General features: G+C 66.1%; 1 protein-coding gene across 1 annotated transcript; it reads left to right on the top strand.

Moving 5' to 3' along the window:
• Positions 1-1,016: 1,016 nt before the first annotated feature.
• On the top strand, positions 1,017-24,605 carry DNMT3A (DNA methyltransferase 3 alpha). The gene is made up of 22 exons (XM_062488343.1): positions 1,017-1,085; positions 4,744-4,848; positions 10,114-10,438; positions 12,866-12,912; positions 13,848-13,994; positions 17,322-17,537; positions 17,620-17,778; positions 17,859-17,966; positions 18,481-18,637; positions 18,872-19,024; positions 19,212-19,256; positions 19,655-19,734; positions 19,848-19,960; positions 21,982-22,165; positions 22,251-22,335; positions 22,605-22,750; positions 23,001-23,091; positions 23,186-23,334; positions 23,445-23,530; positions 24,018-24,087; positions 24,259-24,377; positions 24,464-24,605. The coding sequence occupies exons 1-22, from the start codon at positions 1,017-1,019 to the stop codon at positions 24,603-24,605; spliced, it is 2,796 nt and encodes a 931-aa protein (XP_062344327.1).

The raw sequence follows: 24,605 nt of genomic DNA, 5'->3' as shown, positions 1-24,605 counted from the left end.
CTGAGCACCCCACAGCCCTATACCTGATGGCCCTCCCAGCCCCCTCACTACCAGCACCCTATATCCTGCAGCCAGCACCCCGCACGTGCTGCACCGGGCAGACCCTGTACCTGGTGCCCCTGTCCCTGGTACCCCGCACACCCTGCACCCCAAACCCTTCCCTGCGCCCTCTGCACCTCCCACACCCCGCACCTTGTACCCCGCACCCTGCACCCCACAAAATGCACACCGCAGCCCTCGTACCCCACACTGCCCACCCCCTTCCATGCGCCTCACAGGGTGCACGATGCACCCCAAAACATGCACCGGGTACCCCGTACCATGCACTCTGAGCATCGTGTGCTGAGTGTCACGCACCACACTGTGCACCCATCACCCTGCACCCTATGCCATGCACCCCATGCACCCTGCACCCCACACCATGGACATGGCACCCACACCCTGCACCCCACACTATGGACACTGTGCCCTACAACTGCACCCCTGTGGGCTCCCCACACTTCACACCATGCACCCTGTGCCCCATAACACCCCACACGCTGCACCCCATGCTGTGCACCCCTTACCACGCACCTGCACTGACACTGCACCCTGCACCATGCACCCTGCACTCTACACCCCTCACCACGCACCCTAAACCCACACCATATAACCCTCCGCATGCACCCTAAACCCACAACGTGTACCCCTCACCATGCTCCCCGAACCCACACCGTGCACCCCACACCGTGTCCCCCGTGCCCAGCACGGCCCGGGGCTCGGGCGCCTGCGGGGGCGATGGTGGGGAAGGAGCCCAGCCCGGCCGAGTCAAGGCTGTGTTGTGTTAATAATTGCCGGGGCTGGGGCCGGGCCGGGGGACGCCGGGGCGGGAGCACCCCTCACCCCGTCCGTCTCCGCTTCCCGCAGGGGCAGCAGGATCCAGGCAGGCTGCGGGGGACGGCTCCCGGCCCCCTCCTCGGCGCAGCGGGCTCCGCTCAGGTGCTGAAGAGGCGGCGTGCCCGCCCCCGTGCCCCACCATGCCGTCCAGCGGGACCCTGGACGCCGGCAGCCCCGCGCCCAGCCGAGAGGCGCTCGACACGCACAAGGTACGGCCCCGCACCGGGCTGCGGGGGTCCTGTGCCAGTCCCATCCCGTGCCAGTCCCATCCCGTGCCAGTCCCATCCCGTGCCCGCCCTCGGGGGGCTCCGGGGTTTCGCGGCTGGCAGGAAAAGGGGGTGCCGGGTCCCCTCTGGCACAGCCCAGCCCCTTGCCGGGAGGGGGGGACGGGGGGGACAGGGAGAGGCCTGAGCCGCGGCTGGCCGGGATTAGAGAGGATTGAGCTATTCCTGGCGCTGGGGAGCCTGGGGAGTGGACGGGGACACAGACCTGCTGTCACCTCCCGGCTGCGAGTAGAGCTGGGGCAAGGCTGCTGGCAGGGTGGGGTGACCCCAGGAGGGGTGTGTCCCCCTCGGGATGGGGGTGTCCTGGCCCTGGAGAGTGTGCTGGGATGGTGCCCTGTGTTGAGCAGGACACGTGGTGACCCCATAGCCCTGGTGCCAGCCCTGCTCCCCCCTCGTGGGGGTGCTGCCTGTGCCGGGGGTCCCCGCACCTCCTCCACGTGTGACACCAGGCTCAGGAGGGACGCCCCGGCCAAGCACGTGCTGGGCCAGGGTGGCCACTCCCAGTGCCAGGGCGGGCAAAGCCATTGCTGTTCCTGTGGGCTGGAGTGTCCAGCAGTGCAGGGCAGGGCCAGTCAAGGTGTGGGCACCGGGGCTGTGGCCAGCTGGACACCGTCCCACTGCGGGCACCGCCAAGTCCAGGTCGTCCCAGTTCCTTCTGGCCAGCTGGGCCACGCTGTGCTCGCACATTGGTGCTCCCCATCCTCCAGCCATGCTCCCGGAGGGGCCAGCCGGTGTTTCCGCTGGGATGTGCCCGTGTTTCCACTGAGATGTGCCCCTGTGTCCCCTGCGATGCGCCTGGCACATTCTTGGCACAGCTGGGAGCACGGGTACCTCAGGGGCAGGTCGATATTTTCTTGCTCTGCGGTATTGCCGGCAGGAGCTGGGAGCAGGGTGGATGCACAGCTCTCTTGCTTTGGGATGGTTCTGGGGACACGCAGGGCACAGGGCAGAGCCGTGGCAGTGCCCGCTGCATCCGTGCACCCACGGGAGCAGGGCAGAGCCGTGGCAGTGCCCGGGCGCTGGCAGCGGCTCCAAGGCCGAGCGCTGTCCTGGGCTGACCCCGCGGGACGCGGAGTCGCCTCCCCCGGGCCACGCGCCGAGGTCACCGTGCCGAGCGCGGCTGCTGCCCGCGGGGCCAGGGCGAGTCCGCCCCCCCCTCCTCCGGGGCTCCCCGCGGGCCGGGCCGGTGGCTCCCGGTGGGGCTGAGCCCCGCTCGCACCCAGGGCAGGTCCCCTCACCCGGGGCAGGTCCCCTCTCCCGGGGCAGGTCCCCTCACCCGGGGCCGGTCCCCACAGCCGCTTTTCCGGGCCGTGCTGGCGGTGCCGCGGAGCGGGACCAGGGCACAGCCAGCGCTGCGTCATGCCGCAGCTCAGCCCGCTGCTCTGGCCGCCGTTCCCTCCGGGTTGTTGCTTGGCAGCGGTGCAGGAGCAGCACCGGGGACGTGCCACGGAGCCCCCCGGGCGGCGGGCTCGGGGTGATGGATGGGGGATGATTCTGCTCCCGCGGGATGCGGGGAGGCGGCACCGGCCTTCCTGCCGGGCCAGGGGGAGCAGAGCCCCCCTGGAGCCCTTAGCTGGTGCCTGGGCTTCACCCCCACTACCTGCCCTGGTTTTGGGGTGCCCTGGGGAGAGTTCCCTGTCCTCATAGGTGCTGGGCACATCTCCCTGATTTTACAGCTGTCTCCCCCACCGTGGCAGCCCTCGAGCCAGCTCTGTCCCTCCAGCTTTTCACTCTGGAGCCCCCCTGGCCTCTCTGGCACACACTGGGTGCCCCTCAGCTTCATCCTCTCCTGGCCATGAGAAGCCTGGCTACTACCTGGTGCATGTGACACCCCAAATCTTTGATGCGCACCCACTGTAAATGCTGCCAGGACCTGAGCGAGTTGGACTGGTGAGGGACGACTGGCTGGGGCGGTGCCAGCAGCCAGGGTAGCACTGGGGCAAAGGGACAGGTGCCAGGGCCTCACCGGGGCTGGCCTTAATCCCTGGGGTCCTTGGGGCTGCCCTGGCTTTGCAGCACAGCAAGGCACAGGGGGCCTGTGGGACAGGGACCCCCACAATCCCCCTCAGGGACTTCTGCATCAGGATGGTGCTGGATCTGGGATCCTGACATCGTCCTTGGACCTGTCCCAGAACTTTCCAGCCGGGATGGAATGGGGAGCGGGGCCCGGCCCCCTGTGTGCTGTGGTGTCTCCTGTCCTCATTCAGCCCTTGTGCCAGCAGATGCCAGGGCTGGGGAGTCCCTGCACGGGGCTGGGGGGTATTTGCAGGGATGGGGGGGGGGGTTTGTGCAGGGCGCTGGAGGCTGCTCAGCCCCACAGGCAGCCGAGTGGGGCTGGAACAAGCACGGTTCTGGAGGGACACCATGTGTGCTGGGGACAGACCTACACATGGCTCCCGTGTCCACCTAGACCAGGCAGGGGAGACAGGCAGTGGTGGGCACAGGGAGTGCAGCTGAGTCTGGGGTGGGTGGCACAGAGGGAGGGAGCTGGTTTGGGGACCACAGCTGGGGCACTGTGGCAGTGGGGCACCAGAGCCACGGGACACTGGAGCCATGGGACACAGTATGTCCCAATGCCTCGGGATCTTCGTGCTGGACCCACAAGGATGTTCCAGCTGCATCCCGATGGTGCGGCTGCCCTGGCTCAGGGGGACCCAGGGCAGGAATGTGGCCGGTGCTGGCGCCCGCCAGGGTGCGGGGCCGCGCAGCTGCAGCTGGATGCTGGCGCTGTCTGGCTGCCAGCCCCATCCCCTCCCTGGCCTCTCCCTCACCAGCCCCCCACCGGCCTCTCCTCCTTCCCCTGCTCCCCCTCCGTGGCCTCTTCCTGCTTGGCTGCTGCCGCCGGGATCTTCTGGGGCTCAGGTGAAACCCACCCCATGCCGTGCCGGGGCCCCGCGCACCCCCTGCCTGCCGCGTCCCCCCCGGTGCCGCGGTGACGGGCGTGGGACCCCCGAGCAGGGACGGGGCCCCCAGCTCCCCAGGTTGCCGGCGCTGCCGCAGTCTCAGCACGGGAGCAGGTTCATTTCCCGGAGCCGCGTTCCTGCTGCGCCGCCATGCTGGCACACGTGTGCTGCCAGCGCCAGGGCTGGGCCGCCGCACCGGGGACAGGGCGTGGGGCGCTGCCAGCTGCTCTGGGGTGCAGCGGGGTCCCCACAGCTGCCAGCTGCCTGCTCCGTGGGTACCCAGCTCCTGCTGCTGGCCCTTGTCCCCGGGGAGCCTCGTGGCTGCCTGCAGGCCCGTGCGTGACGTGTCCACGCGGCCCTCGCTGTGTTCCGCAGTGCAGGAGCCCCCAGCGCTGCGTGTGCAGGGCTTGGTGGGTGGCAGCACGTGGCACGGCGGCACCGGGCAGGAGGGTCACCAGCTGAGGCTCCCGGGCCCCCAAGCGTGGCAGGAGCCGCTGTCACCCTTCCAAGTGTCCTAGTGCTCCTGGCCCAACAATGCCACAGAGCTCCCACCTGGCCGGGCGGGTGCCCGTCCCCCTGCGGTGCCCGCGGCGCCGATCCCAGCGCCGAGCGGGAGTGGAGCCGTGCCCACCCCCGGGCTGCCCGGCGGTGTAACCGTCCTCTCTGTGTCCGGCCCGCAGGGGGAAGAGGAGCCCGAGGAGAACCCGAGCAAGGAGGAGAAGCAGGAGCCGGGGACGCCCATGAGGAAAGCCGGGCGGCCCGGGCGGAAGCGCAAGCATGCCCAGGTGAGCCAGCGGGCACCAGGGCCAGGTGGGTGGCAGCGGGTGTCCCCCCGTGGGGCTCTCCTGCCCTGCAGCTGCAGTGGTGGCAGACCTCAGCTCCTGGCGTGCCATGGGCTGGCCTGGCTGCCCTGTGTGCCAGGGTGCTGAGCTGGAGGAGAGCCGGGAGCAGCTGCAGGGGCTGTCCCCTCCTGGCTCTCAGCTCACCACGGCCCCCAGTGAGCTCTCCTGTGCCCGGTGGCACCATCCTGCCCCGTGTGGCTCCTCTCGAGGCCCCACCATGCATTTGCTGCCTGCATGGGCAGTTGGACCCTGGTCCCCCCACCCTGGGGCTGCTCAGAGCCCCTGAGCCTCTGAGGGCCTCCCGGGCTCCTGCCCATGGACAGTGCCCACCCAGCACCCCAGGATCGCTCAGCTCTCGCTGGATCATGGGCACCGTGCCCGCTGGGGTCAGCTGGGGAGTCACGGGGTACTCGAGGCTTTTGGGGTGTGCTAGGACAGGGTACAGGGGCTGAGGACACGCGTGGCTCATCCCTTCCTAGCCGTGGATCCACAGTGGCTGCCTCCTTGCGGGGTGGCGAGGTGGCACCTGGCTGCTGCCACAACGAATTCGAATTCGTGTGAGTGGAGGAGCAGTTTCCTCTGGATGCTGAAGGCCCAGAGGGAAAGTCTCCCGGGCTTAGACAGTGTCCCCAGTCCTACTCCCACAGGAGGTGACAGAGGGGTGACAGGTCCAGGGTGATGAGTGAGCCAGGGGAATAAACAGGCCCTGGGAGACAAACAGAGCTGAGGCACCTTCGTCTTAGAGGGCTTCAAATCCTTTCTGGAGAAGTTTCTGGCAGCAGAAAGGGTTAATCCTGTGCAGGGATGTGTCAGGTCCAAGCTGCCTGTCCCGATGATCCCTGATCCCTGACATGTGGGTGCCAGGGGCAGGGAAAGCCGGAGCAGTGTCACCTGGGCAGGTGTGGGGCTGCAGGCTGGCTGTGGCCCGGGGATGGCAGGAGCAGCGTGCTGGGGCAGGGGAGCCGCTGCTGCGCTGGAAGAATAATGCTGGCTCGGGAGCAAGCGGGAGCGGCGCAGGAGCAGCCGGGGCCTGGCAGCCAGGAGGGCTCCAGGAGCCCCTCGGCACGATGAAGGAATGGCAGCAATGCCAGGACATGTCCTGCCACCAGAGATGGTGGGTGCCCATCCCTGTGTGTTCCAACACTACCAGAGCCGGTGCCAGAGCTGGTGCCAGAGCTGGCCCTTTGGCCAGCAGCTCCCAGTGCCAAGAGAACAGAGCTGGCGTGGCCAGCTCCAGGCACTGCCAGGAGACCAGGGATGCCCCTACGGACGTGAGCTACTAAAAATATCCTCCTTGAGGAGAGCCTGATGTGCCAGGGGCACTGGAGCAGGCTGGGGGGAGCTGGCACATGCCATGGGCACCTGAGCAGGTTGATGGGAGCTGGTACATGTCATGGGCTCCAGGCTGGCTCTGTGGGCGCCTGCTGGGGATCCCCAGCACCCTGTGCCCAGGGTGGCATGTGGCCATGAGCACCTGCCTTGCCCCGTGCCTGGTCAGCGGTGTGAGAGGGCACAGGGTGCTGGACAGGGAGCTGGCAGGGGGCTGGCTGGCCACAGCCCTGTGGGGATGGTTGTCACGGTATCAGTGAGCTGTGCCGGGCCATGCTGGGCTGTACCAGGCTGTCCTGTGATGCACTGTGCCATGCTGAGCCATGCAGTGCAAAGCCATGCAGTGGCGTGCCATGGCCCCAAGACCAGCGTGCCCAGTCCCAGCTGTGCCTGGCAGAGGGACACCACATAGCAGGGTGGCTCTGTGGGTGGTGCCGTGGGTGACAAGGGCACCTTCCCCGGGCTGGGGTGGGCATCAGAGTCCCCAAGCGGTAACCCCCATCATCCCTCTTCGGCGAGTGTCCCCAGTGTCACCCTGTGTCCCCAGGGCACTGGGGAGGGCACAGGGCTGTCCAGCCCCCGGGCTCCCGGCAGAGCAGCCTCCTTGGCGGGGGCCCAGTGCAGGGGAGGGAGCAGGAGAAAGGCAGCACTTGTTCCCAGGCCCGGCAGCCAGAGGAAGTGGCTGGGTGGGTGGGCAGGAAGGCTCCGCTGCCGGCCCTGGGAAGGGACAGGGACGGCACCAGAGCGGCCGAGGAGAAGGGGACAGGCCACAGGCTGGGTCCTGCTCTCCCTGGCCCAGTCCGAGTGGCAGCACCAGGACATGCTGGTGGCACGGGGGGTCTGGTGAGCTGGGCTGCCGTCCTGGCCCAGGTAGGGAGGCTGGGGTGCCAGGCTTGGCCAGGACGGCTGTGGAGGGGCTGGCAGTGGGTGTTGGCTGGGTGGGACGGACGGGGTCGTGCCAGGCCTGGGTGGGCCATGTGTCCCTGTCCTGGCAGGACGTCATGGGAGGGACGCGGTGCCTGTTCCATCCCAGCGTTAGCACCCCAGGACCCTCCTGCCTGCCACGGCTCCTTGGCATTATCAGGCTGCCCAAGCCTGCCAGCACCGAAGGGATCCTGTGCCGCTGTGCTCCCAGCACCCCACACCAGCTGAGCCCCCCAGGGCTGTCCCAGCGAGGGGCTGGGCTGAGCTCCCCCAGCCCCACAGCACCCCCAGAGTCCTGCAGTGTCCCCCAGGCCCCAAACCCCGCGGCCATGCCTCCAGCAGCCCCTGTGCCTGCTCTGGAGCACAGCTCCGGCCTTCCCTTCCCGTTTCCTTCCCCTCCCGGGAAGCTCCGCAGCCCCTGCGATTGTTCTCGCTGCGGATGCGTCCCCAGGTGGAGGCGGGAGCGGGGCCAGGGGCTGCGGGACCCCCATCAGGGAATGGCACTCACCCATCGGGGCGAGCTGGAGACGCTGCCAGGCCAGGGACAGGCTTGCAGCGGGAAGCAGGACCCGTCCTGCTTGCCCTGGCACTGGCGGGGACTTGGCTCCCTGGCATCCATCTTGCCCTGGTTCCAGCTCCCTGCACGGCTCCCAGGCCTCACTGCAGTGTCCCCGTGGTGGCCGTGTGGCCCTCTCGGGGCTGCAGCACGCCTTGGCCGGGCACGCCAAGGTCTGGCCTCGGGGTCTCCGAAAGCCCAGGTGTGCCCTCGTTCGTGGAGTGGCACAGCGCTCCCGATGGCGCCAGTGTCTGCTCGGGACACCGCGCCCTCCCCGGGGCCCAGCCTGGAGCAGCCGGGATGGGAAGAGGCCGCAGCAGTGCTGCTGGAGCCCTCTGAGCCCTTCTCCTCCCTCCCAGCCCCGGAGGAAGCGGCAGCGCTGGGGCAGAGCAGCAGGAAGCAGCCAGGGGCTGTGGCACAGGCAGGAGGGGGGTGGCAGTGGCCAGGGGGACTCGCCGTGGTGGGGATGGGTCGGGGGTCCCGTGCCCTGTGGCACAAACTGGGGACCTCGGGGAGGAAAGACTGCCTGTCACCTGCTACCCCCCTTGAGCTTGTGCCCCTCCCCAGCCCCTCCTGGTGGGCAGCACCGTGAGCCCCCAGCAGTGCCACGTCCCCTCCCTGGATCCTGTCACCAAACAGCCCAGCAGGGGCACCTGTACTTCACTGGGGACAGGCAGGAGAGTCCCCGTGGACAACTGCCCACCGTGCCACCCTGGCATCATGCTGTGCCACCCTGTCACTACACTGTGCCACCCTGGCACCCTCCTGTGCTGCGGAAGGATGCCGGGGACACCAGGATGGAGTGGCAGGACCTCCAGGTGTCTGTGTGGGGGTGCCCAGTGCCAGTGCTGGGGTGACTCCGGGGTGGGCACCCCATGCCTGTGGCAGTGTGCCAGGTATCTGGGGAGGATGGAGGAGTGCCCAAACGGCCCCAGAGGGCTGGAGTGGTGAGTGCCAGTTCCAAGGGAAAGTGTTAGTTTTAGTTTTAGGGTTAGGGTTAGTTTTAGAGTTAAGGGTTAGTTTTAGGGTTAGGGTGTCCTGGCCCAGGCGGTGTGCCCCCCAGGAGTGGCAGTGGGGCTGGCCTGGCTGTGCCCGCCCTGCCAGGGCTGTGCCAGCGCCTGCTCTGCAGAGCCACAGCAGCACTTTCACTCTCCCTGGCCACGGAAACCGCTGGGCTGGGCTGGGCCTCTCACTCTGACTCCTGCTCCCCGTGCCGAGCTGAGCTGTGCTGAGATGTGCTCAGCTGAGCCAGGCTGTGCTGAACTGCACCAAGCTGTGCTATGCTTGCTGAACTGAGCTGAACTGTGCTGTGCTGAGCTGTGCCAGTCTGTGCTGAATTGTGCCAGGCTGTGCCATACACCTGCCCAGATGTCCCATGATGCTATCCCAGCCCGGTGCCGTGTCCTGCACTCAGAACTGTCCATGAGAGGTGTGAGCCAGGGCTGGCACACACAGCACTGGCACAGCCACTCATCTATCACATTGACACACCTGTCACACTGATACACCTGTCACACACACACACACCTGTCACACACACAGACACATCTGTCACACACACACCTGTCACAATGATATACCTGTCACACACACAGACACACCTGTCACATTGACACACCTGTCACATTGATACACCTGTCACACACACACATACCTGTCACACACACACACCTGTCACATTGATACACCTGTCACACACACCTGTCACACACACACCTGTCACACATACTCTTGCACATGTGTGTGTCATGTGGTTATCACAGGGCTGTGCTCTGCCTGTCCCTAACCCACACCTGTCCCATGTCCCCATGCCAGTGAGGATGGGCCAGGCCAAGTCCAAAAGGTGTCATGTCCCTGTGTCCTGGTCCTGATCCGCATGGTGTGTGTCCTTTTGTTGTGATCCTGAGGATGTCATGGCACTTCATCATTGTCCCAAAGGTATCTTGTCACTCTGTCCATGTCCTGAGGGTGCTGTGACATTGTGTCGTGGTCTGAGCGTGTTGCTGTAATGTGTCCTGGCCCTGAGCAGGTCATGGAAATGTGTCCTGGTCCATGAGGATCTCACACACACCTGTGTGTCCTGGTCCTGAGAGTGCCATGGTGGAGTGTCCTGACCCTGAGAGTGCCACATCCATGTGTCCTGGCCCTGAGGGTGCCACATCCATGTGTCCTGACCTGAGGGTGCCACATCCATATGTCTTGGCCATGAGGGTGTCACATCCGTGTACCCTGGCCATGAGGGGGCTGTGACACCATGTCCTGGTCCCAAGGTCCCTTCAGCAGGCAGCGGCAGCTGTCACATTTGTGATGCAGGAGGTGGCACTGGCACTTCTCAGAGTAATGTGCTGTTGTCCCCCCTCCCTGCCAGCACCAACTGCAGCTCCTTCCCCTCCTCCCAGCAGGCAGAAAGCAGTGACACCCCCAAAGACACCGCGGCCGTCCCCAAGTGCCCCCCACCCTGCCCAGAGGCCAGTCCCGCCGAGCCGCTGCCCAACGGGGACGTGGAGGGGGACGCGGAGGAGGGCGGCGTGAGCCCCAAGGGCGGCCGGCCCGAGGAGGACGAGACGGAGAGCGTGGCGGACGGAGAGACGGGCCGGGCGCTGGAGAATGGCCGCTGCACCCCCAAGGAGGGCCTGGACGCCCCGGCCGATGAGGGTGAGCTGGCCCCTTCCGACCCCCAGAAGAAACGCGGGAGGAGGAAACTCCTGGAGGCCACAGAGAAAAGTAAGAGCTCAGCGTTGGGGGCTCCCTGCTGCGGGGCTCAGGCCCCCAGGGACCCCCGGCCCCACCGTCCTGCTCCGCGAGGGCTATGGGCTGGGCAGCGCTGCCTCACGAGGAGGAGGAGGAGGAGGAGGAGGAGGAGGAGGAGGAAGGGCTGAGCCCCTCCATGTCATGGGGATTTGGGGTGGGGGGCAGCAGGTCGGAGTGGGGGCCTGTGCATGCTCATCCCCCATCATCGCCTTTCCTGATAGCAGCAAGAGGGATGCTGGGCCTTGTGCTCGGTGCCCCGAGGTGCCAGCACATCCCTACCCACCTGTGAGACCTCCCTGGCACGAATGTCCCACCAGGGCAGCCCTGCCCATGCTGGGGACGTGGGGGCCACGGTGCCCAGGAGGTGCTGGCCCTGGTGCCAGGTAGCAGGCAGGGCAGAGGGAGCAGCACCGTGCCGAGGGGTCAGTCCCAGCACCTGGCTGGGGCACAGCTCAGTACAGGGGGTTCCAGGGGTCCCAGGGTATTTCTGGGCCATATCAGGAGGTGCCCAGGGAGTGCAGCCACCCCGGAGCAGCGGGCCCAGCGCTGGCTCCCCAGGACACGAGGGACAGGGACAAGCTGGGCAGAGCCCGCCAAGCACCCTGCGATGCTGCAGGGCTGGAGCGTCTCTGCTGGGGTCAGGCCGAGGGAGCTGCGGCTGCTGAGCCCGGGGCAGAGCGGGCCCGGGGATCCCTGGCTGTGCCACCTGTGGGGAGGGGTCTGCAGGTGAGCCCCGCGCTCCCGGGGCTCCCGGGGACGGCACCAGAGGCCATGGCACAGGCTGCACCCCAGAGGGTCCCTCTGGACCTCGGGACACCCTTCTCAGCATTCCCAGCTCTGGCACTGGGACCTTCCTGACTGGAATCATCACAGAGACTGACTGGCTGACCATGCCAAAACAGTGCTGGTGCCAGGAGGGGTCTGGGATGGACAGGGGAAAGCTGGGATGGAGCTGGAAGAGGATGGGGCAGGCAGAGATGGCTGGGGCTGGCAGGGGTGGAGCTGGAAGAGGCAGACATGGATTGGTGGCTGGCTGGCCGGCTGGATGGATGCATGGATGGATGCATGGATGGATGCATGAGCCGCACGCTGCAGATGCTGCCGCAGTCACGAGGCGCAGCCGCGGGAGCGCCGCAGCCGCGGTCGGGGGGAGCGGGGAGCGGGGGAGCCGCGGCTGCTGCGGGCCCAGGGCAGCCGGACACGCTGTGTGGTGTGATGCCATGGCTCTGGAGGTTGCCGGGTGTGGTGTGGGAGCGGTTCCAGCCGTCCCCAGCACGGCCCGGGGCAGCCGTGACACTGCCGGGAGCCCGCTCCCTCTCCAAGGAGCCATTTCCAGCCCTCCGTGCCGGGGTCACCGGCACCTTCCAGCACCGGGCTCGGCTCCTGCCGGACCCTCCCCTGCTCCTCCCAGCCAGCTGGGGCTCCGCGGGGATGCCATGCCTGGGATGGGCCAGGCCACGGGAAGTCTCAGTGTCAGTGCCTCCCAGTTTGCCCAGTCCCAGTGACAGACTGGGATAATCTCAGAACAGGCCAGGACCCCTCTCCCGTGCCTTAGTTTCCGCACCTGAGATCCCTGTGGCTGCGGGCAGCACTGGGAGGATGGGATGGACGCCTGGGCATACCTGGAGTACACACACACTCCTGTTCCCCGGTGTCCCAAGGTGTCCCCTGCCATCCCAGTGTCCTGCAATGTCCCCCTTGTCTCCCAGAGTCTCCCTCGTTCCCCCATGTCCCCTGCTGTCCCCCAGCACTCTGGGCTGCTCTCCTACTCAGGCCTTGCTGCTTTGTGGGGCTCCAGCTGCCATGGGGGGCTGGATCCCCATGTGCCAGCTGCAGGGTATGGTGCGGGTGTCACACAGGGCTGGGGCCACCCTAGGCTCTGTGCCAAGGTGGCCAGTGCCCAGCAGCCTGAACGAAGTGCTGAGGGATGCCAGCAGTGGGTGGGAGCCCCCTCTGCACCCAGCAGTGCCCCCCACTCCCCCCGGCCACCCCCGCTCCCCCGGCAGCTCTCACCCCCTGAAACACTCGGGGTTATTTTTAGCCACTTTCCTGGCAGCGCCTCGGCACGAGCTGCGGCGCGGATGTGCCGAGAGCACAGGAAGCAGCGGGGCTGTGCCGCTTCCCCGGCCGGGGGGGGGGGGGGGGGGGGTCACTGCCCCGACCCCCAAACCCCGCCGGGGCAGGAGCAGCGGCAGCGTGGCAGAAGCAGTGCCCACCCACCCACAGCACCACCCCGGGGAGCGCCTCGGGCCCCGGCCCCGGCACAGGGGGGCCCTGGACGGGCTGGGTGGGCCCCGTCTCCCCCGTGGAGTCCTGGGTGGGCCCCATCGCCCTGCGGGGTCCCGGCCCCGCAGCCCCGCGCCAACGCCGGCTGACGGCTGCTCTCTGTTCCGTGTGCAGGCAAGGAAGAGAAGGAGGAAAACAACTTCGACACCCTGAAAATGGAGGCAAGTATGGCCTGGGGCTGGACCCTGCAAAGCTGTGCCCAGGAGATGGGCACAGCCTACTCCAGAAGATGGGCACGGCCCCACAGCCCACCAGCCAATGTGGTGCTCCTCATGCCCATAGGCACCACCTCTCCCTTCTCCCTTGGCACTGGTGTCCATGGGGGAGCAGCAGGGCCCACATTCCCACAGGATGGGGGTCCTGGGCTCCCATGCCATGACACAGCCATACACCAGGCAGCACTTGTTGCTGTGCTGGGGACCAGATGGCACCAGGATGTGCCGGGTCAGTGACCACCCTCCAGCCCTGCATGATGAGATGGTGCCTGCCCAGGTTGACCCCTCGCCTGCCCTCAGTTCCATCAGTTCTTTGGGCACAGTGTGCTGGATCTGGTTTGGGGAGAATCCGTGCCTGGGCCGTGGTGCCCACCAAGGTGCAGCTGGGTGTGGTGTGATGCCATGGCATCCAGGTCATTGAATCCCAGACTGGTTTGGGCTGGAAGGCACCTTGAAGCTCATCTATGGGGCAGGGATACCTTCCACTAGACCAAGTTGCTCCAAGCCATGTCCAGTCTGCCCTGGAACATTCCCAGGGATCCAGGGGCAGCCACAGCGTCTCTGGGCACCTCTGTGCTGGGGTGTCACTACCCCCACAGGGAATAATTCCTCCCCAGTATCAAACCTCTGGACACCAGGTCCTGGTGCAGACGTAGGCCAGGCCATGTTCATGTGCACAGGTGTGCCCAGGCAGGTAGTGCCCCCCTTGCCCATCTCCCCACGCCACAAACGTGTGCCCCCCTCCAGCCCCCTGGGCAGCTCCGTTCTGTCCCCTCTGCTGTCCCCAAGCCCAGCCTGTGGCCCGCCCCACGCTGCCACGTCGGTGCCCTGACCCGGACCCTGACCCTGACCCTGACCCTGGTGTCTCTCTGTCGGCGCAGGGCTCGCGCGGGCGGCTCCGCGGCGGGCTGGGCTGGGAGTCGAGCCTGCGGCAGCGGCCCATGCAGCGGCACACCTTCCAGGCCGGGGACCCCTACTACATCAGCAAGAGGAAGCGGGACGAGTGGCTGGCACGCTGGAAGCGGGAGGTGAGGGCTGGCGCCGGCACAGGGTGGGCACCGCGTGGCCACGGAGTCCCGAGGCTCCCACGGCAATCGCCGGGGCGTTGGTGGCACAGAGCCCGGGCCGGGGGTGGCGGGGCGCGCAGGGGGCTCGGGTGGGCACGCTGCCCTGGGGCTGGTGGAAAGGGTGCTCCCTGCCGCTGCTGCTGGTGACACCGCCCCGCTGGCACCCGAGTCTGGCCCCACGGCTCCTGGCCCCCGTGCCCCCCGGGGCCGCCCTGGCTCGGGGCCGGCGTGCGCAGCCGCGGGCAGCAGGGCCCGTCCTTCTCCCGGGGATGTGCCGCCCGTTCCTGCCGGTTTCCCGGGGAACCGGCTCATGACGCAGCCAGGCTCGTGGCAGGAGCCTGGCACAGGCCCGGGGTGGCCGCGGCGCCAGTGGCTGCTTGTGGCCAGCACAGACAGGGGCTCTGCGGGTGCCCCGGGGTCCCCATCACACCCCCCTCACCCCATTCTCGGCATTGTCCCCCACTGCCTGCGGGTCTCCCTGGCAATGTGTCCCCTTGTGCTACCTCCTTGGCACTATTCATAACCCTGCTGCCAAGCACCCTCCTGCCGGCACCCACAGGGACAGTGGAGCCTGGCACAGCCAGGGCATCCCGCTGGGCACCGCTGCCGTGGCCGGGCCGTGCCATGGGGCACAGGGCATGGCTGACACAGCCACAGCGTCCCCACGGGCCACAGGGCACAGCTGGTATGTTCAAAGTGTCCCCATAGGGCATGACTGCCTCCCTCCTCCTGTAAGGGGTCCCCAGCAGCAGCCCCCAGACCGGAGCCCTTTGGCACTGGCAAGTTCCTCTCAGTGGAGCTCCCCAAACCCTGAGGACCTCCAAACCTGTCACTGGTCACTTCTGGGCCATAATTTCGGGGAGCAGAGCTGGCTGGTGGACCAGTGACCATTCACAGCTGCCCCCATCCCTATCTGTGCCACCCACCTCCCATGTCCCACTTTGGGGACGCTGTCTGTCCCAGCTGGGGTCACCAGCCTCACTACCGTGGGCATGATCCAGCCCCCTCCAGCCTGCCCTCCTCTTCCTCATCCCCTCAGCCTCTGAGGGGTGCAGGTGGCCAGGGACAGCGACACCCAGGGCAGGTGCTGGCTCTCTTATGTCTGGGACCCCTAAGGCAGGGACCCTCCACCCTGTGCCAGCTGTGGAGATGGGGATAGAGATGGGATGGGGAGGTAGGGTTGGGATGAAGATGAAGGATATGGGGATGGGGCAAAGGATGAAGGTGGGAATGGGATGTGGATGAGGCAAAAACAGTGGCTGAGGATGGAATGGAATGGAGATAGGATGAGGAACACGATAAAGATGGAGATGAGGTTGAGAGAAGGATGGAGATGAGGTTGGGGGTGGGGCAAGGACAGGGACTGGGAATGCAGTTGGGGATGAGGGTGGGGGTGGACCGGGTTGGCAGAGCTGCCGTGGCCCCAGGGCAGGGATCAGTTGGGGCAATTGTCCAGCGGGGATATCCAGATTATGTCCCTTAACGACCGGCGATGGGACATTTCCTGTGTTCCCCCCCCCCCCCCGGGCAGAGCGGGGACTCGGCGGGACCAGCACTGGCTGGGGGGAGACGCGAGGTCCTGCTGTGACCCTGCCTCAGGACACGCCGGGTCCTTTGGTCCGGGGCCACTCGTGTCCCCAAACATCCCAGATCCCAAAAGCCCGAGCTGGGCTGGAGGAAGCGGGGTGTCCCTGCTGTCACCCGGTGGGACACGGACCGGGTGATGTCACCTCGCTGTCACCCGGGGGACACCCAGAGGGTGGCACTGGGGCCTTGCCGTGCCGAGGTCCCTTGGGGTCCCTCCTGGTCCCGGGATGAGATGGTGGCCCGGGGACCCTCGAACAGTGGGTGACAGGGCAGGGGTCCCGGGGTGACACCACTCACCCCTTTGTCCCCCTCTGTACACAGAGGGGTCCCGGAGCCACCGCGCCGTGGGACCCCCGGCACTCGCGGGCTGGCAGGTGGGGACAAGGCCCGTCCTGGGGTGCGGGGACCCCGAGCGTGTCCCGTCCGCACCGGGCTGAAGCGGGCAGTGTGACCGCACACCAGTGTCCATCCACGCCGGGCCCAACCGGTGCAGCGGGGCCGCTGCCCGCCCCCCCTCCCAGTTCGCCACTGGTGGCACTGGTGCGGGGGGCGGGGGCGGCTCCAGCCGTGCGGGGCCAGGCCCCCGGGGCGCCACCGCCCCCGCCCCGTCCCGGCGCTCCGCACAAAGGCCGGGGGGCCGCGGCCCCGGGACAAAAGGCAGCGGGAGCGGCCCCGCGGCGTAAGGCGCAGCCCAGCCCGGACCGGAGCACGGCCGCGGGCCCGTGAGTACCGGGACGGGCGGGACGGGACGGGACGGGACCGGACCGGGGCACCGGCGGGACAGCGGGGCTGGGGCGAGAAGCACTGGGGCCGAGATTACGAGGGACCGGGACCGGAACCGGGCCGGAGCGCTCGGAGCCGTTGGGTTCCGTTTGGTTCCGTGCCGGGAGTCAGCTCGGCTTTGTTCGGTTCTGCTCGGAACCGTTCGGTTCTGCTCGGGACCGCTCGGATCCGTCCCGGAGGCCGCTCGGCTGCCTTCGTTCCTCTCGGCTCCGTTCGGTTCTTCTCGAACCTTTCGGTTCTGCTGGTCCCTTCTGTTACGCTCCGTTCCCTTCGGTTCTGGCCCGGGCGACGCCGTTCGGGTCTCTTCGGCTCTTCTCGGTTACTCTGATTCTGCTCGGGTCCTTTACGGTTCCGTTCGGTTCTACTCGGGTGCCTTCGGTTCCCCTTCGGATCCGGTCCGGCCCGTGCCCCCCGCGCCCCCCTCCTCCCCCCCACCCCCCGGCAGCCAACCAGCCGGGCCGGGAGGCACCACGTGACCCGGAGCCCAGACAAAGGGCCGCCGGGCTGACCCGCACCGGCCCGGCCGGTTCCGCGCGTTCCGGCTCCGTGCGTTCCGCCCCGGTCCGGGCCCGGCCGGTCCCCGCGGGTACGTGACGTGGACCGGGGATGGGGGGGGACGCGGAGAGGGTGACACGGACCGGGATAAGATCCGAGGGTCCCGGGATAAATACAGAGGATACCGGGATGGGTTCTGGGAGTCAACGGGATGAGTGCGAGGGGTCTTGGAATGGGCCCCGGGGATTCCGGGATTAGTTCTGGGGGTCCCGGAGAACGGGGGTCAGGAGGGGGAGACGGAGGCAGGGCAGCTCGCCCCCAGGCCCCGCCGTGGGTCGGGGGCTGGCTCAAGCCCCGGGTGATGCCGTGCCAGCTCGGTGTGGCCCGTGGGGCCGGCGGCCATGCCCTGCCGTGTCCCCGCAGGCGGAGAAGAAGGCCAAGGTGATCGCCGTGATGAACGTGGTGGAGGAGCCGGCGCGGGCCGAGGCGCAGAAGGAGGAGGAGGCCAGCCCGCCGCCCGGCCCGCAGCAGCCCACCGACCCCGCCTCGCCCAGCGTGGCCACCACGCCCGAGCCGGCCGTGGCCGAGGCCGGCGATAAGAACGCCTCCAAATCCGCCGACGACGAGCCCGAGTACGAGGTGAGGGCAGGGCCGGGCGGAGCGGGGCCGCGGCGGGGCCGGGCCCTCGTGTGACCGCCCTGAGTCCCGCGTTCCCCCGCAGGACGGGCGCGGCTTCGGCATCGGCGAGCTGGTGTGGGGCAAGCTGCGCGGCTTCTCGTGGTGGCCCGGCCGCATCGTGTCCTGGTGGATGACCGGCCGGAGCCGCGCGGCCGAGGGCACCCGCTGGGTCATGTGGTTCGGCGACGGCAAGTTCTCGGTGGTAAGTTGCACCCGGGGGGCCTGGGGGTGACAAGAGTCCTCCTCCGGGTGTCCCCACGGTCGTGTCCTGTCTGTCCCCAGGTGTGTGTGGAGAAGCTGCTGCCCCTGAGCTCCTTTGCCAGCGCCTTCCACCAGGCCACCTACAACAAGCAGCCCATGTACCGCAAGGCCATCTACGAGGTGCTGCAGGTGAGCGGGGACACGGCGGAGCTGGGGGGACATCCTGGGGCAGTGGCTCCATCTGTGCAAGCAGCAGATGCCTCTCAACCCTGCCAGGACCTGCCCTGTCTCCCCTGCTCCTGCCCCAGCTGGAGGTCTCTTAAAAGGCATGAGGATCTGGAGGACCCCCTGAGGACATTTGTGGTGTTCTCTCTAAGAAGGCTTTGGGAGTGTCTGGGAATCACTCTGCCAGGCGGGGGTTTGGGGGATGGTCTGGGGAGGACGTTGAGGACTCTGGGCATCTCTGCGGGGGTGTTCAGGCCTTTCAGGGCATGTCTCAGCACTGCTGGAAGGGTCTATTGTGGCACCCCACAATGTAGGGAGATCCTGGCATTGGGAGTTCTTAGCAGTGCTAGGGGCTCTTGTGGAGGTTCCTGACTGTGTTGGTGCCCCCGAGGGTTGGGACTGTCTGGTTTGACAGTGCAGGGGGTGGTGAGGATGGGGACCCCCCGTGGGGGGGTGGGTGACACCTGCACTCCCGCAGGTGGCCAGCAGCCGGGCTGGGAAGATCTTCCCTGCGTGCCCTGAGAACGACGAGACAGACACGTCCAAGGTGGTGGAGATCCAGAACAAGCAGATGATCGAGTGGGCCCTGGGTGGCTTCCAGCCCTCCGGCCCCAAGGGGCTGGAGCCCCCCGAAGGTGAGCCGGGTGCAGACCCTGGGTGCGTGAGGCACTGGGTACACTTGCCCAGGTGTTCTGGGGGACACTCACCATCAGCTCTGGTGTCCCCAGGGTGGGATGAGCCTCGGCAGGGGAAGCACTGTGGGGGCTGGGAGGTCTTGGGGGGCAGGGAGGGGAGACTGGAAACCTGCTGGGAGGTCGCTGATGATGGGACCTGATGGGGGACTGTGCTGAGGACCCCTGGTCCCACAGAGGAGCGGAACCCCTACAAAGAAGTTTACACGGAGATGTGGGTTGAGCCCGAAGCAGCCGCCTACGCACCACCCCCACCCGCCAAAAAACCCCGTAAAAGCACAACCCAGGAGAAGCCCAAGGTCAAGGAGATCATTGATGAGCGCACCCGAGGTACCGGGGGAGGGGGCTGGGGATGCGCTCGTGGCCACCACTCCTCTCTGGGGGGGTTGCTTTGGCCGTGCTCACTGCGGGGTGGGGGACAAGAGCTGCTGCAGGCCGGGCCCCCTTCCCTCCCTTCATCCCACCCACGAGAGTGCTTGGCTGGGGCCAGGCCCCCCTGACCACCCTCTTCCCCCAGAGCGGCTGGTGTACGAGGTCCGGCAGAAGTGCAGGAACATCGAAGGTGAGTGTGGGGCCTGGGGCACATCCCACATCCAGGGTGTGGGCTGGGGTTGGGGGTGTGCACCTCCCTGCATGGGTAGCTCAGGGCAGAGGGGTGTGGGGTCAGCTCAAGGAAAGAAGGCCAGGCTCGTCCCACCCCTGAGCCTGGCTGGCACGAGGGACAGCAGCTGTGATGTAGCAGTGGCCCACCCTGGATGGTGGCAGGGACCACCAGCAGGACACTGTCTGGGGTGGGGCTGGAGGGCAATGGGAGTCCTGCCTGCTGCTCCAAGGGCTGGTCCCTAGCTCTGGTGTGACACCAACATGGGGTTGAAAGTGTCCTGGAGAGCACAGGACAGGGGTTGGCGTGTCCCCACACTGGGCTGGGGTGCCAGGGCAATGTCTTCCTTTCTACCCCAGACATCTGCATCTCCTGTGGGAGCCTCAATGTGACCCTGGAGCACCCTCTGTTCATCGGGGGCATGTGCCAAAACTGCAAGGTACGGTGTGGTGCCGAGCCAGCAGGCACAGCCGGGGGGCTCACAGGGTGCACCACCCTGTCCCGGGGTGCTCAGTGTCCCCAGGCCTGCAGTGACACCCTGGCTGTCCCCAGAACTGCTTTCTGGAGTGCGCCTACCAGTATGACGACGATGGCTACCAGTCCTACTGCACCATCTGCTGTGGCGGCCGCGAGGTCCTCATGTGTGGCAACAACAACTGCTGCAGGTGTGGGGCTGGGGGCCGGGGGGCTGGGGGTGCCACAGGGCTGGGCTGGAGCCACACAGCTTTCACTGGGACCCTGCTCCTGTCCGGCAAGTTTGGCGTTGCCACATTCCTGCCACGTGGTTTTCTGGTGGTGCCAGTCCTGGTGTGGGACTGGGGAGTTTTGGGGATGTCCCAGTCTCAGTAAGGGACGGGGAAGGTTTGGTGATGCTGCAGTCTTGGCAAGGGAGTTCAGCGATGCTGGTTCTGGTTTGGGGTGGGATGTTTTGGCAATGCTGTGGTCTGTGGCACAGGAGCAGGCGGCTGTGGTGATGCCAGAGCTGGCATGGGACTGGGAGGTCCTGGTGGTGCCACTGTCCCGTGTCAGGCTTTCATATCCGAGTCCTGTTGTGAGTCTGGGCCGGGTGTGGTGGTGCTGCAATGTCCCGTGGTCAGTGATGCCAGTCCTGTGTCAGACTGGGATGTTTTGGTGATGCCAAGTGCTGGCATGGGAATTTTGTGATGTCAGTAAGGTAACCTCCCAGTCTGAGGGTTCCTGATCCTCCTGATCTGTCACACAGCCAGTGCCAGAGACTGTCACTGCTGTGGCCAGAGCCCCTTTGCAGGGCAGCTTCAGTGACCCACTGGCCCTGCTGGACTCCCCACTGGCCCTGCTGGACTCCCCACAGCCCCTTGCCCAGTCAGACCCTGTTTCCTCACCTGTTCTAGCCCAGTTTCCAATGGCAGAGCCTCAGATGTCTTGTTTGGTAAAGCCATTTTTTCATGGCACAGAAGTACAAATGCAACCTGAGCTGGTGCCTCCAATGAGGGATCCCAGCAAAAGAACTCCTCGGTTTTATCCCCCCAGTGTCCCCCTTTAAAGAGTCCTCAGCTCCTGGCCAGTAGGCACCTCTATATCTCCTGTGTTATGTTATCCCAACTCCTTCTGTGTTTCTGTGTCCGTTCACCCTTCATCCTCTTTGTTATTTAAAAGCTCAGCAGTTCATGGTGGGGGCTCCACCCAGAGCTCAGCCTCTGCAGCTCAATCTTCGTTTGAGACCCACTACCTGGACCAGATTTATTCACCTCAATTACCAGCCTGGGATATTTTGTGATGCCTCAGTCCTCATGTGGAGCTAGAGAGGTTTTGGTAGTGCCACAGACCTGGCATGGAAATTGGGTAATGCCAGTCCTGGTGTGGGGCTTGGGAATGTTTTGGTGATGCTACAGTCCCAGCATGGGAAGTTCTGGTGATGCTTCAGTTCTGGTGTAGGAATTCAGTGATGCCAGTCCTGGTTTGGGGCTGGGAGGATTTGTGATGTGTCAGTACAAGACTGGGAAGATTTTCATGGTGCCACATCCTTGCCACGGGCTGTTGATGGTGCCAGTCCTCGTTTGGGACTGGGATGTTTTCATGATGCCATAGTCCCCGTGTGTGGGGTTGGGAGGTTTTGGTGATGTTCTGGTCCACGTGTGGGATTGTGGAAGTTTTGGCAATACCCTGATCCTGCCTTAATGGAGCTGGGAAGTTCTGGTGGTGCCACAGTACTGGCATGGGGATTGGGCGATGCCAGTTGTGGTTTGAGACTGGGTGGTTGTGGTGGTGCCTTGGTCCTGATTTCTGGGGTTGGGGGAAGTTTTGGCAATGCTGCAGTCTGGAGTTGGCGTGGTCCTGCCATGGAATTTTGGCGATGCCAGTCCAGGTGGGGGGCTTTTGGCAGTGATGAAATCATCCTGTAGGGTTGGGGGAGGTTCTGGCAATGCTCAGTACTGCTGTGGAGCTCAGTAGTTCTGGGGACGACCCAGGTCAGGTGTGGAACTGAGGTCTTTGTGTTGAGGTTTTTGGTGATGCCACAGTCCTGCTCCAGTGCTGGGGCAAGCTTTGGCTTGTCCCAAATCCCAGCATGGAGCTGGTAAATACCAGGGGTGTGTGTGGGCAGGATTGTAGGACCCCAGTGGGTGCTGCCCCATTAGTGCTGTGGAGCCGGGTAAATTCTGGTGGTGGCGTGAGCCCTACTGCTGACCCTGGCTCCCACCTGTGCCAGGTGCTTCTGCGTGGAGTGCGTGGACCTGCTGGTGGGCCCAGGGGCAGCGCAGGCGGCCATCAAGGAGGACCCCTGGAACTGCTACATGTGTGGCCACAAGGGCGTCTACGGCCTGCTGCGGCGGCGGGAGGACTGGCCCTCGCGTCTCCAGATGTTCTTCGCCAACAACCACGACCAGGAGTTTGTGAGTGCCCCCTCCCCGCTGACCCAAGGCACCTCCCTGCTGACCCCCAGCCCCTCCCCGCTGACCCCATCCCCGTGGCTTGCAGGACCCACCGAAGGTGTACCCGCCGGTGCCAGCTGAGAAGAGGAAGCCCATCCGGGTGCTCTCGCTCTTCGATGGCATCGCCACAGGTGCGTGGGGGTCCCTGGCCCCATGGGCCTTGCGGGCTTCCCCCTGGGGTACGTGTGGGATTGGATTGCTGGGGTGAGAGCAGCCAGGCCACAGGGTGTGGACACGCCTGTGGGTGCTCCCGTGGGCGGTCTCCGTTGTCTTCTGCACCCCTGGGGTCGTGCACTAGTGGGGAGCAGGAAGGGGGATGGCTCTGGGGGTTGGACAGGTGGGGACGGGGCCGGGGCCCCGTTGTTTGTGCTCATGGCCCATTCCCTATGGCTCCCCACAGGTTTGCTGGTGCTGAAGGACCTGGGCATCCAGGTGGACAGGTATATCGCCTCCGAGGTGTGCGAGGACTCCATCACCGTGGGCATGGTGAGGCACCAGGGCAAGATCATGTACGTCGGGGACGTCCGCAATGTCACCCAGAAACACGTACGTCCTGTCCTGCCCTGCCACTCGGCCCCTCGACCCCCCTCCAGCCCCCCCCCCAAGGCTGCTGGAGCTCCAGGAGCCTTTGGACAGCCCTTGGGCCCAGGGTGGGAGCATCAGGGTGTGCTGTGCACGGCCAGGAGTAGGGCTCAATGGTACTGGTGGCTCCCTTCCCACTCTGGGAGCTCGGCCACCGTCCTGCCCCAGGCTGTGGCAGCGCCTGGCTCACCCCGGGTTTCCTTTCACTCTGCAGATACAGGAGTGGGGCCCCTTTGATCTGGTGATTGGGGGGAGCCCCTGCAACGACCTGTCCATCGTCAACCCAGCCAGGAAGGGTCTCTACGGTAGGAGGGCCGGGGCTCTACAGGGATGGGGCTGGTCCCCCAGGGCTGACAGAGACCCCCAGCCCTCACCCCAGCCCCTCCTGTCTCTTCCCAGAGGGTACTGGGCGCCTCTTCTTCGAGTTCTACCGCCTGCTCCACGAAGCCCGGCCCAAGGAGGGTGACGACCGGCCCTTCTTCTGGCTCTTTGAGAACGTGGTGGCCATGGGGGTGAGCGACAAGAGGGACATCTCGCGCTTCCTGGAGGTCAGTGCCCGCCTGGGGTCACCCCTCTCCAGCCCTGGGACCCCCAGGTCCCACCCCCACAGCAAGGGGCTGTGCAGCCCTTCTGACCTTTCCCGCTCTCCATCCCTCAGTCAAATCCCGTCATGATTGATGCCAAAGAAGTGTCTGCAGCGCACCGGGCACGGTACTTCTGGGGGAACCTGCCCGGCATGAACAGGTTGGTGAGAGCAGCCCAAAGCTGAGCCCCTGGCGTGGCTCTGGGAGGGTGAGCTGCACTCCTGGGTCCTCCCTCCCTCCCTCCCCTAGCTCAGATGTGGCTCTGGAGATCTCCTGACGTTGGTCAGTGCTGGGCAAGAGTGGGAGTCTCACAAAGATGTGATGGCACACCTTAGAAACTTATGGTGATTCCCCCATGAGGCTTGGCTGGTCCTGTCCCAGCTCTCGTGTGCGGGAGGGGTGGCACTAATTTGTCCTTTGTGTCCCTCTTGGATGTTGGCTGAGGTGGCCCACAGCTGGTGGCCACAGATGGGCTCCCACATGAATTGGCTACTTCTTGCCAGTCACCTGCCACAGACCCCCAGAACAGCCATGGCAACTTTGTGACCCCCACAAACCCCAGCTGGAGACCTGCCCTGCGGGCAGGGTGTGGGGACAGCATGGGGCCACAGCGCTGCCACCCCCTCCTCACCATCTCTCTCCCCCAGGCCCCTCGCTTCCACTGTCAACGATAAGCTGGAGCTGCAAGAGTGCCTGGAGCACGGCAGGATAGCAAAGGTCAGCAGGGCTGGGTGGTGAGGGGCTGAGGGGAGGGCTCCTGAAGGGACGGGAACGGGGTTCCAGTGCTGTCACCAGCAGTCCCAGGCTCTCTGGGGTGCCGCAGGGTGGTGGCTCCCAGGGCTGGGGGCTCCATCCCACCCCAGCCTGACCAGCCTGTGCCTCTTGCAGTTCAGCAAAGTGCGAACCATCACCACTCGCTCCAACTCCATCAAGCAGGGCAAGGACCAGCACTTCCCCGTGTTCATGAACGAGAAGGAGGACATCCTGTGGTGCACGGAGATGGAGAGGTACTGCAGGCACCTGGCGGGGGTGCCAGGCTGGGTCCTGTTCGTGCCGCGCCCCTGACTGACCCCTCCCCATCCCTGTCCCGCAGGGTCTTTGGCTTCCCCGTGCACTACACGGACGTGTCCAACATGAGCCGCCTGGCCCGGCAGAGACTGCTCGGCAGGTCCTGGAGCGTGCCGGTGATTCGCCACCTCTTCGCGCCCCTGAAGGAATACTTTGCCTGCGTTTAG

Source organism: Cinclus cinclus, chromosome 3, assembly GCF_963662255.1.
Source record: "Cinclus cinclus chromosome 3, bCinCin1.1, whole genome shotgun sequence".
In the NCBI taxonomy this organism is placed as follows: domain Eukaryota; kingdom Metazoa; phylum Chordata; class Aves; order Passeriformes; family Cinclidae; genus Cinclus; species Cinclus cinclus.
Note: the sequence above shows the minus strand (reverse complement) of the source record. Positions and strands in the feature narration are given on the sequence as shown.

What these genes read in the sequence shown, in the direction of transcription:
- DNMT3A (XM_062488343.1), top strand. Translation starts at nt 1,017, where the DNA reads ATGCCGTCCAGCGGGACCCTGGACGCCGGCAGCCCCGCGCCCAGCCGA. An exon ending in CCATCTACGAGGTGCTGCAG is followed by an intron (nt 17,967 to 18,480) that starts GTGAGCGGGGAC and finishes GCACTCCCGCAG; the next exon opens with GTGGCCAGCAGCCGGGCTGG. An exon ending in GAAGTGCAGGAACATCGAAG is followed by an intron (nt 19,257 to 19,654) that starts GTGAGTGTGGGG and finishes TTTCTACCCCAG; the next exon opens with ACATCTGCATCTCCTGTGGG.